At 40.4% G+C, this 18,202-nt stretch overlaps 1 protein-coding gene across 1 annotated transcript in view; it reads left to right on the top strand.

Annotated features, from left to right (window-relative positions):
• si:dkey-11f4.7 (piezo-type mechanosensitive ion channel component 2) overlaps positions 1-18,202 on the top strand; it is a 554,199-nt gene that overhangs the window by 119,219 nt on the left and 416,778 nt on the right. The window contains exons 11-12 of the mRNA XM_052147980.1: positions 17,609-17,872; positions 18,055-18,163. Of these exons, the coding sequence (XP_052003940.1) occupies positions 17,609-17,872; positions 18,055-18,163 (373 nt within the window). The remainder of the gene's footprint in view (positions 1-17,608; positions 17,873-18,054; positions 18,164-18,202) is intronic.

Raw genomic sequence — 18,202 nt, forward strand, 5'->3', positions numbered from 1 at the left:
TCTGCCCGTTTGTTTCATACAGATTACATTGCAGGAGAATATTTGTTTTAAATTTGAATTGTTTTATTTAAAAGTAGACATTTTAAGCTTTCTTTAGACATGTTTGTGTGATAAGTATTCGCGGAGTTCCAGTTCATTTTTGTGACGTGTTCCAAAAATATGCTCGCTGAGACAAAGACGTCTGAAAGCACACCATTTTTATTTTCTTTATTGTACAAATCCACAAGGTTGTGTTGTTATTGTGAGTATACACAAATAAAAGTAGACCATTTATAGTCTCTAATGATGTCTTGCACTTATCTGTATGCCCCAAAATGACAGAGTATTTTACGTTGTTTCTGCTGTAATGACGAAAAAAATCCAGCAGGACATGCCGGCGCGTCTGTCGACCCCAGAGGGTTAAACGCAATGACATCTAATTGTTTCATGGATAAGGTTTTGGCTTGAATACCAAAAGGGCTAAAAAAGTTAAACAGTTTGACAACACACAGGCACCCGGCTTCTCTTGCTCTGCATTAGTTTGGTTTCATGCTCCAGGTATGAATTATATGACCGTTCGCTCCTCTCATTAAAAAAAAAAAACAAAAAAAAACTGTCCTAGTGAGTAACACTCTAGCTCTCTATGCTGTACTTTCTGCCCATTGGCACATCTCACTTATGCTGCTTATGCATCCTAGTGCAAATGGTGAAAAATGATATTTACATTAAGTGAAAATAGCAATATACTGTATGCTATTTACACAAAGTGTCTAAATTAGCACCATACTGTATTATGCATTAAAACTATGGCTTCCACCAAAAAACATGGTTACAACAATATTCATAGATTCTGTTCATTTTATCTGTTTTAAACCTTTCTCTCAATTCCCTGACCATCAGAGTGACCAAATTATTGCAAGGAAATCAACCTTTATAATAATTTGTATTTATTATTACACACAGTATTAAAGCAAATATTAAAAGTGGGGCAAAAGGGGGAATAGGACAGGGGTTGTCCACACAACAAAATCACAACCAGTTTCAACCAGACTTTTTGACTGTAAATAGCAGTGTTGGGAGTGCTCAGAGAAGACCAGGATAATGCTTCAGCAGGATTCCTTATTGTAGAAGATCAGGAGCATCGGTCTACACATCAGAACATGGTGTCTTACACTGCATGACTGCAGTGTCTAAACTAAGATAGGCATACGTTGTATTTTATAGGGTTTCAGTGGGCAGTCTGTGACAGGGTGGGTGGTGGGGCCGGGTCGTGATTTTACACACCCGGCCCCATATCAGGCAAATCAAGCCTCCGAGAGGGATAAAGGCTGACTGCGGATAGTGGTGCGACAGAGAGAGAACATTTACGGGCAGCTGTCCATCCTATGTGTGTGTTTTGTGTTTTTTCGTTTAGTTTTATATTAAAATATGATTTATATTGTCAAGCCGGTTCTCGCCTCCTTTCCCTTAACCCACTTTACACTGGTGCCGAAAACCCGGGAAGGAGGAGGGATACGCCCTAGTGTAACAAGCATAAATAATTAACAAAATGAATAAATAAACTGCATCACTCCGCAGTGTTGTATCATAAAAGCTTCCAAACATGAGATGTACCTGTTTGCATTTTTGAGAAAATCAAGATTATTCGTCAGGGCTCGTAATTAACTTTTTTACTTGGTAGCACTGGTGCTCCCAACTTCAAAAATTTAAGAGCACCAGCAAAAATGTAGGAGCACCCACCGAAACTTAAGGAGCTCCACAACTACAATTTATATATATATATATATATATATATAAAAAATTGGCAGCCATATCACCCTGCATCTCTTTCCTGGTTGCCCACTAAAGCTAAGCCGGGTTGAGCCTGGCCAGTACCTGGATGGGAGACCTCCTGGGGAAAACCAAGGTTGCTGCTGGAAGTGGTATTCGGGAGGCCAGCAGGGGGTGCTCATCCTACGGTCTGTGTGGGTCCTAATGCCCCAGTATAGTGACGGGGACACTATACTGTAAAAAAGGCACCATCCTTCGGATGAGATGTTAAACCGAGGTCCTGACTCTCTGTGGTCATTAAAAATCCCAGGACACTTCTCGGTAAAGAGTAGGGGTGTAACCACGGTGTCCTGGCCAAATACCCCCATTGGCCCCTATCTACCATGGCATCGTATTAATCTCCATCCCTGAATTGGCTACATAACTATACTCTCTCCTCTCCACCAATAGCTGGTGTGTGGTGTGTGGTGGGCGTTCTGGCCCACTATGGCTGCCGTCACATCATCCAGGTGGATGCTGCACACTGGTGGTGGTTGAGGAGATTCCCCCTATACTATGTAAAGCGCTTTGAGTGCCTAGAAAAGCGCTATATAAATGCAAGGAATTATTATTATTATTATATATTAACAGATTTATTTTATTTAAAAACACCACCAGCACTTGGGCTTTACATATCCTGCTATCACGCTGATGATGTTGGCACATGACTTGTCATTCTCGTACGTCATGTTGATCTCAACGGCATTCATTTTTATGAGCTGCAACATGTGTTTAAATTTAATGAAGGCGAACTTCTTTGGTGTAGGCATTGTTAAATTTCATGTTCAGCTCTGCCAATTGAGTGGCATCTTGATGATTAAAAGCTTCAACCTGATCCTGAATTTCTTGTGCTTGAAGCTCTCCCTGTGTTTAATTAAGCTTTCACAGTATTACCTACAAATTCAGTCCCACAGGCTTGACAGTGAACGCAGTGCACTGAGCTATTTTCATAGCGGAGCCACTCGAAGTCTTTCAGCCACACTCTACGAATCCTGTGTAGGGCCTCATGTATTCAGATACAAGACAAAGGCAGGCCTAACACAGTCGTAAAGCCAGACTGAGGCCCACAAAAACAAAGTCATAAATCTTACTGATAAAAACCGCGCCAAAATCAAAGGTAGTAAACAACAGACTACAAATCCCAAGAAGCCTTGCTCACTTTACAACTGTGTGAAATTCCAAAGGATCGGACACTCAACTCCTATTGGATGAGGCACTCAAAAGAACGCACCTCAAATATGATGTCATCAGGAGTAGAAATACCGCGAAAATCGTTCTGTACCTTGCTTCCAGTGACTTCGCCCGCCGTGCACAGACGCAGTCATCACTGCTCTCAGGTGTTGCCTCGTTGCAAAAGGAAGTAATGTGCAACTTGAAACTGCGGCCATACTATCTCCATCTCGCTGGACGAGTTGAGATTACATTGTGTTCCACCAAACACTTTAACGGATCTGAAGGAAACCGCCGAGCAATCCACACCTTCATCCGTTTGCCTGCAGAAGTGAAGAAAGAAGGATCCCCTTTCCTCTTCAGTCAAGTTAACGAAGCTGATTTCTCCGCCAGCCGTCGAGAATCAGCAGCCGCCCGCCGACAGAGCGAGAAAACGGCCTCCCATCTTCACCCGAGCATCAAGGAACCGAGTCGGAGTCGAACGACGGATGAACACACGTTCTACATGCGCCCTGAAATGATTCAAGTAAAAGGTTAACGTCTGGGCAGAGATAGGATATTTAGGTGTGTTATTCTTGTGGATCAAGTTTATTGTTTGTACAGTTTACGGACTTCAGAGTCCGCTCATTTGTTGCTAATAATAGTCAAGCTATTGATGTAACAAACTGTTATCACAATAGAGAGTTTTCTGTGTTGTAATCCAACTACGTTGGACTGTTGTTTTTTTTTTTATGCCATCGCGGATGAGACCGGCAAACTGTTTATCCATAACAGTTGCCTTCTTTCCCACGATCGTGAAACCGGCTTTGGCGCTGCCACTTTCTCTCTCTATCTCTGTCGTACTAACCACACACACACACACACACACACACACACACACACACACACACACAAGACGTACAAGCAAAAGACATGCTGCACACGGGCAGATGCCATTAACCGGCTTCAATCTGCCCACATTCGCGGCCATACTCTCTGGCCGGAAATCTCGCATGACGTACACTCCATGAGAGTCATGTCCGCCATTTTGTGTGCATCACTCCTCTCACACACACATACCGTCCTCTCATGTGTTATAGGCTTATTTTGGTTACTATATCTAATCATCTCACTGTTTAGTTTGTCATTGAATGACGGAAGTTTATTGACTGCATTGTACTGATTATTAATTGATATTATATTTTCAATAAACTTTGTTATAATTAAAAGAGAAGTATTTTCATTTGTTTTGCATACACATGTGTCAAAGGCTGGCAGGGGATGCCAGTGCTCGAATTCACCGCTTCGTTGTTCCCTTTTTAATCTTGATGATCTACGGACATCAATTTTCCTAAGAGAACAATCTAACATTGAGACTGTTATACGGTCTGACTCTGGTTATTAGTCCCTGATTCCAGGGTGGTGCCCCGTCTACATTAATCCTAATTAATATTCTATTAATTTTGATCATTAATTATTGTCTTTGATAATAACTAATATTCTGTTAAATTTGATGACTGTTGATTTAAAGGATTAAAAAAAAGCTAACATTGATTCAAATCAATGTTCTATTGATTTTAATAATTAATGATTATCTATGATAATTATTGCTAATAACCAAACCCGCTCCTAAACTGTGAGCCCTACACCTGTAAGCTTTCTTTTCCGCTGGTGGATCCACATTCACCACATGATCACCATCACCAACTCCAGGAGTTACATTATCTATAACTTTATGCAGCTTACAAAATAAATATCTCTATGTTCTTTACATTTTGCGCACTAGTTAGCTCACTAGGGAGTGTTGTAAAGATTCATTTTAATTGTGTTAATTGACGTATTGAACAGAATGGTGGACTGGTCACTGTATCAGCTCACAGATGGCACATTGTGCAGTAATTAGCGAACGTTTTGTAGAGAAATTAAAACAAGTCCCACCACAAAAATTATTTGCACTCGTACTAATGCTCCCAAATATATATTGGGTCACACAGATTAAATTTCTGGAGCATATGCCAAAATGGTCGCAATTTCGAGTCTTGCGTGCGGTTAGTTATTTTTAAGTCACTGAAATAAGGCCACGAGGCCATCTTTTTGCGTTAGAAAGGCAAATTGGTTTTGGTTAATTTAAAAGTAGACAATTCAAACTTTCAATAGACATATTTTTCATGTCTGCGAGGCAAGGCTGAGTTTCGGTTCATTTTCGTAAAACACTCCAGACTGAAGTTCACGGAGACCGAGACAGTAGAATGTGCATCCTGTATGTTTTATTTATTTTACAAAACCACAACATTTTGCTGTTATTGTGACCGTACAAAAAAAAAAGCAAACCCTTTATATTTCCTGTTAGGATTCAGACGAGGAGTGAGGATCTAAATGCAGTTCTTTATTAAATAAACAAGAAAACACAGAATAAATCAAAACACAGGGAACAAACAAAACATCCACGAGGGGATAACAAAAATATAAACACTGGAAACATCCACAGAGGGCACGGCAGGAACACATTCAAAGACAACCATAACATAAAACGACCGACAACGAATGAACAAACACAGGGCTTAAATACACAGAAGGATAATGATTAAATTAAACACAGGTGAGAACAATGACACTGGCAGTGATGAGGGCAGGGGATTATGGGAAGTGTAGTTCGTCCCAAACTAGGTGACAGGGGAGAAACACTGAGAAGACATCAGGGAATCGTGACGGTTCCGAATGATGTCTTACACTTATACCCGTATGTCTGGGGGCGGGACATGCAAATTTTGTCTGCCAACTTCTCATTGGCCTTTTTTTCATAGATCAGAGGTATATTCGGCACTCAAGTGTCGCTTCTTCGACACAACGTCCCATCAGGGAACGGAGGTTACATCCGTAACCTAGACGTTATCAATATAAAAAAATAACTCAAACAGGAGCAATTCAAATATTGAATTTTGGGGGCATTTCCAACCCTTCCAACCTTGAGAATATGGACTCAAATTTCTCAACTATATTGGAGTAATTTGTTCTTCCATTCTGAAGAGACTTTGCACGCTTTCAGTTCCAGGTCTCTTAATCCCAGGTCCTCCAAGATTTTCTCCATTCCGTCCTCAGACAACTATCTGACTTTGGAGCTAATATGGCGATTTTTGTATTAAGTTTTTAGTGTCAACATTTTGTTTGTGGGATTGATTACTTTCACAGATACCCAACCATTGCCCCATAGAGGTGTAATGACTCAGCCTACCATGATCTGTTTAATGCCATATTAGGACTGGGTAGGTTCCACAAGTATTGTACTACCCACAGACATTGCGGTGTTCACACTCTGAGGTTGAAGTGTCACACAGTGCTTGAGCTTAACAGTACCTAATTTTACAGAAACGTGGTTACCTCTCCATCTCTGTGTATTGGACAGCAAGGACATGAACTCTAAAGTCTTATTCTCTCCATCACCACTGGGTAATGACATCAATTTCCAGTAGTCATTGGTATTCTACAAGAGAGTCAGCAGGCATTGATGGCATTACTGCCCAAGATCATCTAATCTGTCTGACCTGGAACGATCAGCACAGGAATTATCATTTTGCATCCATAAACATAGACTGTCATTGAGTCATGCATTGCTTTTTATGCGACTTGGTGGCCACCGTATTCAATAATCACAACATCATCGGCAGGGTGCTTTGTCAACTAGCTTCAGCTGAGAGCAGGCCATTGAGCCACTGTCAAGTAATGCCTTGAAAGAGGGGGCATTCTCTACAGATATGGTAGTATAAAATTCTAGGAACTCGTTACATGCCTTGAAAGACAGCGGTTTTACATTTATGCCTTTGGCAGATGCTTTTATCCAAAGCGACTTACAAAAGAGGAAAAAATAAGCATATCATTTTATGGAGACAGTGGTATGAAAAGTGCCATATTACAAAGTTTCACTAGCATCAGAATAGTAGCATTAAAAACAGATTAAAATATTTTATTATTGTTTTTGTGTCTGGTTAAGTGCTCATGGAAAATATGTGTTTTTAGCAATTTTTTGAAGACAGAAAGTGCTTCACGAATGGAGTTGGGAAGATCATTCCACCAACTTGGTACAAAGAGGCCAAAGTACGGGAAAATGCTTTGACAACGTTCCTTAGCCAACCACAGGCTTCTAGTGGGCACGTAGCTCTGCAGAAATTATTTTAGGTATGCTGGAGCAGACCCAGTGACTGTTCTGTATGCCAACATCAGAGCCTTGAATTTGATACGTGCATAAACCGGCAGCCAGTGAAGAGAAACAAGGAGTGGTGTAACATGCGCTCTCTTTGGTTCATTAAAGACCAGATGTGCTGCTGCATTCTGGAACATTTGCAGGGGTCTAGTTGCACATGCAGGGAGGCCTGCAATAAGAGTGTTACAGTAGTCCAGTCTAGTTATGACAAGTAAGAGAAACCATGTGCCTGAATGATGGGCCCCAGTGATGTTGTGTATATAGAGAAGAGAAGTGGCCCAAGCACTGACCCTGAGGTTCCCCTGTAAGTAGCTGATGTGGCTTGGACACCTCACCTCTCCAAGCTACCTTTGAAGGACCTACCTGAGTGATAGGAATTAAGCCAGTCAAGCACAGTTCCTGTGATGCCCAGCGAAGAGAGGGTGGAAAATATGATCTGATGGTTGACTGTGTCAAAGGCTGCAGAATGGTTCAGCAGAATCAGGGCGGATGATCAGGATTCAGCGTTCACCTGTCTCAGTGACAGACAGCAGGGAAGTCTCAGTGGAGTATCCACTTTTGAAGCTTGACTGATTCTCATCCAGCAGCTTGTTCTGTGAGAGATTTGATTGAAAAGTGCCTTTTTCAAGTGTTTTTACCATGAATGTGATGAGAGAGACTAGTCTGTAGTGTTCTTCTTAAGTGCAGATTTCTTCAGCAGCGGGGTTACTCGAGCCAGCTTAAATGTAGTGGGAAAAGTGCCTGTAAGTAGAGATGTGTTATTTATGTGTGTGAGTGCATGTAGGATGGACGGAGAGATGGCCTGAAGAAGATGCAGGGCTTTAGTAGCGGGTTTGGTTATTAGCAATAATTCATAATTATCATAGATGATTATCAATTATTAAAATCAATTAGAATCAATTTGAGCTTTTTCATCCTTTAAATCAACAATCATCAAATTCAATAGAATATTAATTATTATCAAAGATAATAATTATTAAAATTAATTAAACCTTGATTAGACTTAACACTAGCTTATTGATCTTTCAAATTCAATAATCATCAAAGATAATTCTCAATTATCAAAAGCAATAGAATATTAATTAGGATGAATGTCGACGGGGCACCACCCTGGAATCAGGGACTAATAACCAGACAGTATAACCGTTGATCATCAAAATTCAAAAGGAAACAACGAAGGGTTGAATTTGAGCACTGGCATCCCCTGCCCACCTTTGACACATGTGTATGCAAAACAAACCAAAACACTTCTCTTTTAAATATAAGTTTATTGATAATATAATATCAATTAATAATCAATACAATGCAGTAAATAAACTTCCGACTTTCAACTACAAACTAAACAGTGATGTGATTAGATATGGTAACCAAAATAAGCCTATAACACATGAGAGGATGGTATGTGTGTGTGTGTGTGTGTGTGTGTGTATTTGAGAGAGGGGTTGGGTGTGTGTGTGTAAAGGAGTGACGTGCACAAAATGGCAGACGTGACTCTCGTGGAGGGTACGTGACGCGAGATTTATGGCCAGAGAGTATGGCCGCAAATGTGGGCGGAGAGAAGCCGATTAATGGCGTCTACCCGTGTACAGCATGTCTCCGCTTGTACGATAACTTGGGGACAAAGCTGAGCTTTATCACAAAGTTATCTACTAGCCAAATGTTTGTGAGGGGTTGTGCGCGCGTGTGTGTGGTTAGTACGACACAGAGAAAGAGAGAGAGAGAGAGAGAGAGAGAGAGAAATTGGCATCGCCGAAGGCCATTTCGCGATCGTGGGAGAGAAGGCAGCTGTTAGTTTATCACTCAGAGACACGGTGAACGGCTCGTGGTGAACGCGTAACCCGCCTTAGGTCCTTTAATGGATAAACACAGTGTGCCGGTCTCCTCCACGATGGCATATATTGGATTACAACACAGCAAACTCTCTTTTGTGATAACAGTTTGTTACATCAATAGCTTGAGTATCATTAGGAACAATGAGCGGACTCGGTGGTCCGTAAACTGTACAATCAATAAACTTGATCCACAAGAATAACACACCTAAATATTATATCTCTGCCCAGACGTTAACCTCTTACTTGGATCGCATGAGGATGCATGTAGAACGTGTGTTCATCCGTCGTTTGACACCGACTCGGTTCCTCGGGGCTCGGGTGATGACGGGAGGCCATTTCCTCGCTCTGTCGGTGGGCGGGTGGTACGGCTGCTGATTCTCGGCGGGCTAGCGGAAAAATCAGCGACATCAACTTGATTGAAGAGGGAAGGGGATTCTTCTTTCTTCACTTCTGCAGGCAAACGGATGAAGATTGCTCGGCGGAATGCTCGGTGGTCTCCTTCGGATCGTTACAGTGTTCGGTGGAACACAGAGTAATCTCAACTCGTCCAGCGAGATAGAGATTGTTTGGCCGCAGTTTCAAGTTGTACGTTACTTCCTTGTGCAACGAGGCAACACCTGAGAGCTGCGTCTACACACACCGAGCAAAGTCACTGGAAGTAAGGTACAGAATGATTTTCGAGGTATTTCTACTCCTGATGACATCATAGTTGAGGTGCGTTCTGTTGAGTGCCTAATCCAATAGGAGTTGAGAGTTCGATCCTTTGGAATTTCACACAGTTGTAAAGTGAGCAAGGCTTCTTGGGATTTGAAGTCGGTTTTGTACTCCCTTTGTTTGATTTTGGCGCGGTTTTTATCAGCAAGATTTATGACTTCGGGCCTCAGTCAGGCTTTACGACTGTGTTAGGCCTGGCTTTGTCTTGTATCTGAATACGAGGCCCAACAAAATAATGGAGTCAAGGGAATAGGTGGTGGAGTGGTTGGAGAGGAGTGCAGATACCTCAGTATCAGTCAGAGGAGAGAACATAGAGACAGAAGGGTTGCATACAGGAGACAGGTGTTTGACAGGGTGTGGTGCTGAGAATGTATTGCTGATGGTTTTAACCTTTTAGTAAAAAATGTGGCAATAGGACATTTTTGCTGATTTATCATTATCTGAAAAAGTTGCAAGCAGAGACTGATACTTACCAAGATCTGCTGGATCTTTAGATTTCTGCCATCTCCTCTAAGCTGCCCTGAGGTCAGTCCAATGTTCATGAAGGACGTCAGAGAGCAAGGGGCTGGGTGGTGTAGTACATGCTGGCATAGAGGAGAGGACATATGCTGTCTAGACAGGTTGTTAAAGTAGAGATTAGTGTGTCTGTGGCAGCGTTTTCATCCAGGGTGGAAAACACATTTTGTGTGGGAAGAGAGGTAGAGACAGCAGTGGAAAGGTGATAGGGTGAAAGAGAACAGAGGTTACGGCAAAAGAAAACCAAAGGTGGAGTCTGTTTTAATGTAGATGGGAGAGTCATGTTGAATTGAACAAAGAAGTGATCAGAGACATGAAAAGGAGTAACAAGAATATTTCAGTTGGTCCAGTTATGTGTAAAAATGAGGTCCAGCTGGTTGCACGATCTAGGAGTTGCTGTAGTGCTTAATCTTTCCAAGTCAAATGGGGCAAGAAGAGCATTAAGTTCAGTGGCCTGGGGCTTGTCTTGGTGAATGTTGAAATCACCAAGAACCACAAGGAGCCTACCATCCTCCGGGAAGGAGGACAGCAGGACATCCAACTCATCAAGAAAGTTTGTCAGCTGACCTGGAGGGCAATAGATAACAAAAACAACACGTATTTTTGTGGGTTGCATTGTAGTAATAGCATCAAATTAAAAAGTAGTATTGTTGCCCCACCCCTACCGGTGTGTCAAGGGGTGTGAGTAGAAGGGGTTGTTGGAGAGAGCAGCAGGTGTTGCTGTATCCTCTGGACGTACCCATTTTTATGTCTGTGTGAGGATGGTGAGGGTGGACTATGTGGTGAAGGCTGGAATTAAGTCAGCTTTGTTCACAGCTGACTGGCAGTTCCAAAGACCCATTGAGAAAGAGAGCGGAGCAGGTGCTGATGTGCAAAGTGGCATTAGGTTTGTCTTGTGTCTATATCGTGTAAACGGTCTGTAACAGATAACAGGGATGTGCTTGAAGGCATATATTATTATACATATATATATATATATATATATATATGAAGTAGACATGTTAGTATGTAGAAGGAAAATAAGAAAATAGAATCAAAATCCTTAAGATCTTTATGTGCTATGGTGAGTTACGCCTCGTCCTTGCTCGGTGGACTTTACACAAGTAGGGCTTTACACAAGGGCTACCACTTCCGCTGCAGCTTCAGCATATAAAGTCAAATAAATACACTATGCTAGTGTTTCCAAAACTGGGGTGTGCGAGGTGACAATGGGGGTACGCAAATTACATTCTGAGATATACCGTTCTTTCAATTTCATCACAGTCTAAAAATAACATTCAAACCCAGTTCATGTATTTCTCACTGGCAAAAAATTTTTTTTTGTACCCTCTAGTTTAGAAACAAAATGGTTGTGTCATAAAGGTCTGAAAATTATGCAATCTTTTGCGGTTAAAAAAAATGCATCTTCTCATGCGTTGTGCATCACACAATTATCTTTTTTCACTAGCCCAGCGCTAGGTGATGTAGCTTAGTGATAGCAAGTAAAATACTTAAAAATACTTTTACCAGACTCGCACATGTCAGTCATCCACGATTTTAGTTTTTTTTTTGGCAGTTTAAAACATAATTTGTATTTAAGGTTAGATGCATAGAGTTTTTATTCTGATGGTATAAGTTCAAAAGCTTTGATGACAGGTGTCAGACATTCAGCACCACCAAATAGTTTTCCACATTCACACGCAGTAATTTTCACTCACATTTGCTTGCACAGTAGAGACCTGTTTTTACATTGTTGCATGATGTTTTTTCAGCAAATGACCTCAACCTCGCTAACAGTGTCAAATGTGACATAAAAAAGCACCTTGAGCTGACCGTGCAATTGCACAAATACTTACCCGCAATGCTCGAAGTTGGCCGGCAACGCCTTACCTGCAATGGTGCGCAATTCCAGGCACAGAACCGAATGCTATTCTTGCATACCGCAGTGAGGGGGGAGTTTTCAATTTATGCAGTTATATCATATCTAGCATTCCCATCTCAATCGTTAAGCCATTTATTCAGTATGTATATGATTAATAACATGTTTTACAAAGATAATTGTGTTAAACAGACATATTTTCAAATTACATTGAGTGAATTTTATCTATGCATTAGAGAGGGGGTATGCAAAAGGATGTTGAATGTTTGAAGGGGTACGCAACTGTAAAAAGTTTGGGAACCCCTGCACTATGCTAACGAGACATCCAGTGAAAAAAGCAGGACATCCCTTAATGCTACTTAACACAACAGTTAAGTAGCTAGTCACGTGGGCAACCAAAACTAAGGGTCGCGCGTAAGGCTGTGTATCGAGTTCGATACATTTTAGGCACCGACCGAATTGCCTCTAAACAATCGAGTGTCAGAAAATATCTTGTCATTCGGTACCAAATTTCAATAGCTAAGGGGGTTAATCTCTTCAACGTCAGTGATAAGCATGACTAGATGTTCCCAAATCTAAAAGTGCCAGTGATTGGCTGTGTTTAGGCATCAAGGAAAAACACTAGTTTACGCCCAGAGACGTGGCTCACATGTGAGGATGTAGTGTGTATGTGTACCAATCCCCATACATGGAAAAGATGTGGAAAAGATCAAAAGTGTGGCTACATTTCACCAGGCTAGATGCCAACAGCGTGCAATGCAATATTTGCAACAAGATGATTGCTGACAAGACCGGCAACACGACACATCTGATGAAGCACTTGACAGTGCACAGAATAAATGTAAGAGCAGAAAGTTGCTCCGACTGCAAGAAGACTGAGCCTGTGCAGTCACCTTCTCAGCGTCCTCCTGCCACAGAGCTTCTGTGGCCCTATTACTGGGACACCAACAGGTAAGGTTAACATTTAGCAAACAAACCAACAAACAAAATCGGCTAACTTGTAGTGGTACATGCTTGTGTACATGTAAAATTAATGTTTTAGGGTGACGTAGTCCTATAAACTGGGACCTACGTAACATTAAATATTGTTTGGATGTACGGCTATAGATAGCTAGCTAAATTGATGCTAAAAATGCTTTAAGGTTGACAGTAACTGATCAAGTTTAATGTACATTAAACTAGTTATCTTGTTAAACCGTACTTATCCTTAGGGTTGACTGAATTAACAGTTTAGCTTTCTTGTTTTTTTTCTCTTCACATTAATCTTTAAGTCTTTGAGTATGTAAAAAAAAAAGTCTGAAAATGGAAAAAATTAAATCAACTTTTTTTTAGGTAATGTCTGTAATCTTGTTAAAATGGATGGAAAAAAGTATAGTTTAGGAACCAGTAACGAAGTCAAGGTATCGGTATCCAAAAAAAATTAACAATACCCAGCCCTACGCGCGGGAACAAACATTACACATCAAATAAATTATGCTACTCTTTAGCAATAAATAATACTAAAACAAGTGAAGCACTCTTTTATAGACAATAAAAACAATGATAGTTTTACACACACTGGACAAACAATTCTAAACCTAGCAGTGAATACCCTGGGACAAGTCAAAACAATGTAGCACACACACCTACACACATTTAAGTGACGCAAGTTCAAGACAGTAAACAAACAGCATAAGTCTAGCAATGAACATTAGGATGCACCACTTTTTCTTTTCTGATCCAATATCGGCAATCTTAGTATCAGCCGATACTGATCCCAATACGATATGATTTTTTTGCATAATCAGTTTAGAATATCTTTACATTATTGTGTGGAACTAATTGGGTGTGGCCTTTAATATGTAAAGAAACAGAAACCTCTAACTACACTTTATTTCATTATAAATGTATAGCTTATTAAGAAACACGTTATTATTAACTAGTATACTGGATAATGTAGCAGCAAAATTAACAGTAATTCCAGTATAAGTCATCAGTAGAAAATTAGCAGGGTTTTTTTTTTGCAAAAAGTTTTCAACTTGTATCTGAACTTTAAAGGATTCAGATCTCTTTTTTGTTCAATTTAGTTGTAAGATATCAGCTCACTTTTCATTCACACACTTATTTTTTGGTACCCATTCAACTTAAATATTATTATCTCTGTATACAAATAATAATATATTATAATAGTAATATATCTCAATCGTGCACCTTTAACTTTTAAACCCTCATGCTTTAAATTTGACATTCTGAACTCTCCAGGAAGTCCTGTGCGTCAGTTTGTAGACAAGTTCACAGTAGTTTAATTAGCTTATTATTCAAATTCTGGTAAAATGCACATACAATGCCATTCTAAATGGATATTATAAGTGAACCAAACTATTGAGCATCTACATCCGAGATGTGGTTCATTAGTAGCGCAAAAATATTGCGCACCTCATGAAGGCTAAATATAGCCACGAGTGTGTGAGTGTAAACAGATCAGCGCCGTTCGTATATTTGCTTCTTAAACACAGCCTTTGTTATTCACAGAGCTATCGCACGTCTTCAAGTGGCTTTCAATGAAATGCATGAGTCATTTGAACTACTTTAATTGTGTTTTTATGGTACTTTTGTTAATTTTTGAGCTTGCCAGTAACGAACGTGACTAACACGCAGTACCGGATTTGGATCAGGCTCGTTGGACCGAAACCCGATCCGTCTAAAAGCTTCAGTATTGGAGTCGATTCCGATCCAGGTATCGGATCGGTGCATCCCTAATGAGTACTACTCTACAACAAAGTAAAACACTGGAATAGACACACAATAGATAGATCGCTTCTCCTGGCAAAGACAGGCGAGACACTGGGTTTGTACTGCGCATATACAGACTCATAATCTTGTGTGTCATAGATGGGAGGGTTGTCAATCTGGTCTGTACTAACCTCCCTTACGCACAGACCTGTTAGTTTTCCTGACTGGATTGAGGTGAGTGGTTTCTCCACATAGGGCAGAAACGTCTGGAGTGACCTGGTGACTGACACTGGAAACAAAGTCGGTGTCACGACAATGTGTTAGGCAGAGTGAGCAGCATCATTGCAGATAGCACAAGACAGAGCATCAAAACCTTCAGTCCTGGGGAGTTTGTTATAAGGTTGGAATTTCGGATGAGGTCTGTTAGCATTAGTCAGCAGGACTTTTTTTTAGCATGTCAATTACTTTTTCAAGAGCAGAGTAATCTGCACGATTCTGTTGTTGTACGCACACTGGAACTGTATTAATATCAATCTTGTTGACAGAAACTCTTTCACTTTGGTAGCTTTGAAACTCAAATTAGATTGATAGTCATTAAGTAGAGACTGAACTTCATGTGCTGACCACATGCCAATAGGTTTAGTTCTGAAAATCAGGGCTAGGTCTTTACTTGGCAATGTCTAATTAAACATGCAAACTATTTCCACGCTGGGCTTGTCAAGTGATTTACTATCCACTTCCAAGCAGCCAGTAGTCAGTAGTGTAAAAATGAACAGGTGAGTAATGATAACAACTGAAATGTTTGCTCAGCAGGCTGTAGACAGAGATTGGGCAGATGGTGTTGGTGGAATCACTGTTCCTGATCCAGAATTTGACTACATCTTTTGCTTTACCTCGCAGATGTACAAGGATTTCATACACATGATCTTCAACAGTCATGTCTGTCTTTTTAACAAATGTTCTCATCAGATCTTCCCATTCATTCAATAATGTCAGATCCATCCACTCTAAATGAAGGTGGCTCCTTGACCTTTCTGTGTTGGACTACTTGGTTTTGTGACAGATTTACCATGTTTGAAGGGCTATCAGCTTTGCAGTCGTCAGGGCGTTGTCTATTTGACGTATCAGTGTACAAACTATAAGACCTAAAATGAGACATAATGCTCAATGCTATCTGCCAATTGCTGACCAATTTGATGGACAGTTGAGTTCATTGCATATCAGGCATACCATATTCAGCATTTGTGGTTCATGTGCTGGCCACTCAAGACTTATGATTGGCATTTGACTGCATGTCTGCTGTATCAGGCACTCTTATAGGACATACCTCTCTTGCAATGCCAGGTCTGCTATTGTTACCATTAGCATTGGGGCAATTCATTGAGAAGGGAATTGGAAAACCGAAACCCCTCTGCCTACTGAACCAGGAGTGGATTGATTAGGTAAATATCTAGTGCTGTCTCTCATTATGGGCAAAGAAATGTGCATCAGGCATAAGCATGCATATAAACATAAACCCAATGTCAATGATCAGAGCAAAAGGTTTCATAAATGGAAAAGGATAAAGCCGATGAATCCTTTAAATTTGAAAGGCTGTGGATCGATGACGAGCTGTTCAAACGATGATGGATGCTTCACGACCTCTATGTAGCAGCACGACAATCTCTATCAACTTGCTTGAAGACACAGACCATGGCAACACAGCAGCATCAAAACTTCACGGCACCAATGTGACGGTCTTGCCCAGGCAGTCTATTTACTGTGTGTGGCTCACTGTATAATGGAGATCCAAAAATGGAAATAAGGTTTCGTGGCACAGAGATTCAGTCCCACAGCATGTCTCATTAGCCCTGCTCTGTTTTAATTAAAACAGTTATTTTTCTTTTTAATCCTTTTAAATATTTTAACTTTGTTATCGTATAGAGATGGAGATACAAAAATGTGAATAAGGGTTTCGTGGCACAGAGAATGAATCAGCCCTACATAAAACACAAGATAATACACAGAGGAATTATGATCAAGCCTCGTGAAACAATGTCAGAATAACTCGATATAAAATAACACATTCAACGCCAAACACGTCAACAGATCCCTAACATGTTCATTACAAGATCGATTCACAATAGAGCAATTATTTATGCGTTTTAAATGCTATTAACTGATTCCCCAGAACACTCAAAATGTGCCACATACCAACAGCATGTCTCATTAGATCTGCTGTGGGAGTTCCCTATTCCACTCGTCAAATACCATCAATCACTATATAGATGGTGCTGTTCCCATTTTGCAGTAATTTAACATATTAATACGTTTACACACCATTATATTAGCTTTAAATCTGAAGTATGTAACTTTTTCAGTGTTAAAATACTTCCTTCTTGCCCGGCTCAATATGCAGAGACAGATAAATGTAAGTCATTCAGAGTTTTATTTTTTTTTGAAACGTTAAATGTTAAATGTACACAAAAGGATGTTGAATGTTTGAAGGGGTACGCCACTGTAAAACATTTGGGAACCACTGGTTTAGAGCGTTTTGAACATTGTTTATTTTTGCATTTACATTCGGCGGCGCTAGTGTTGCAGAAATTACATACTTCAGCTTTAAATTTGTTCAATGGCACCCCGTGTTGGCAATGCCTTGTCCAAGTGCTCACGTCTGCACTTGGGTGTATATGGGCTGAGTTCTAAATGGCATACTACCATAATACTCTTACTATTTCTGCCAGAGACTGATATATGGAAAACGCAGTAAGAATATAGTATGGGTAATATGCGTTTCCGATTTCAGCCACGGTGTTACAATTCATGCTGCCTTAGTTATTTTTACTTTTATGTGTGCAGGTGTGGAGCATCAGCTATAACTCATGGCTAACGTTAGTGTTATTGATGTGGTCATGTGTGATCTGGATGTTTAAGGATCGGCGGCGATTCGCCATGCTCAGTGCTCCATTCCTCGCTGTCTATGGAACATTGCTGCTAGTGACTGCATTTATTAGTGAACTCCATCTCAACTATAGTGACATTTTCCCCACTTTACCGAAGGTTGTCCTGATTGACTTAGATATCTATGGCTATCCAGTGCCCTGTGTCCACCTTGCTGCAAAGGTTCGTAAAGCTAATTCTTTTGATGGAGCTCAGTCAAAAGCTTGCTGACAAACCCTGTCTGTGTCTGTCAAACCAGATAAAACACTTGTTGTAGTAAACATTTAATTTCATTGTGTTCATGCTTTAAAGTTGTCATTTCTCTTTAACATTGCTTGATATTCTAATTTTTATGTCCTTTGCAGGTGTGCTATGCGTTTTTTTTCTGGATTTTACTGCGACAACGGCTGAAAGAGAAAAATGAAAAGCAGCAGCATAAAGAGCAATGTTTAATGGAGGTCCAAGTTCAAGCATGTAAGTACAAATTTCTTGTTAATCTTTGTCAGTTTTAAT

The sequence above is a fragment of the Xyrauchen texanus genome, chromosome 18, assembly GCF_025860055.1.
Source record: "Xyrauchen texanus isolate HMW12.3.18 chromosome 18, RBS_HiC_50CHRs, whole genome shotgun sequence".
Taxonomy (NCBI): Eukaryota; Metazoa; Chordata; class Actinopteri; order Cypriniformes; family Catostomidae; genus Xyrauchen; species Xyrauchen texanus.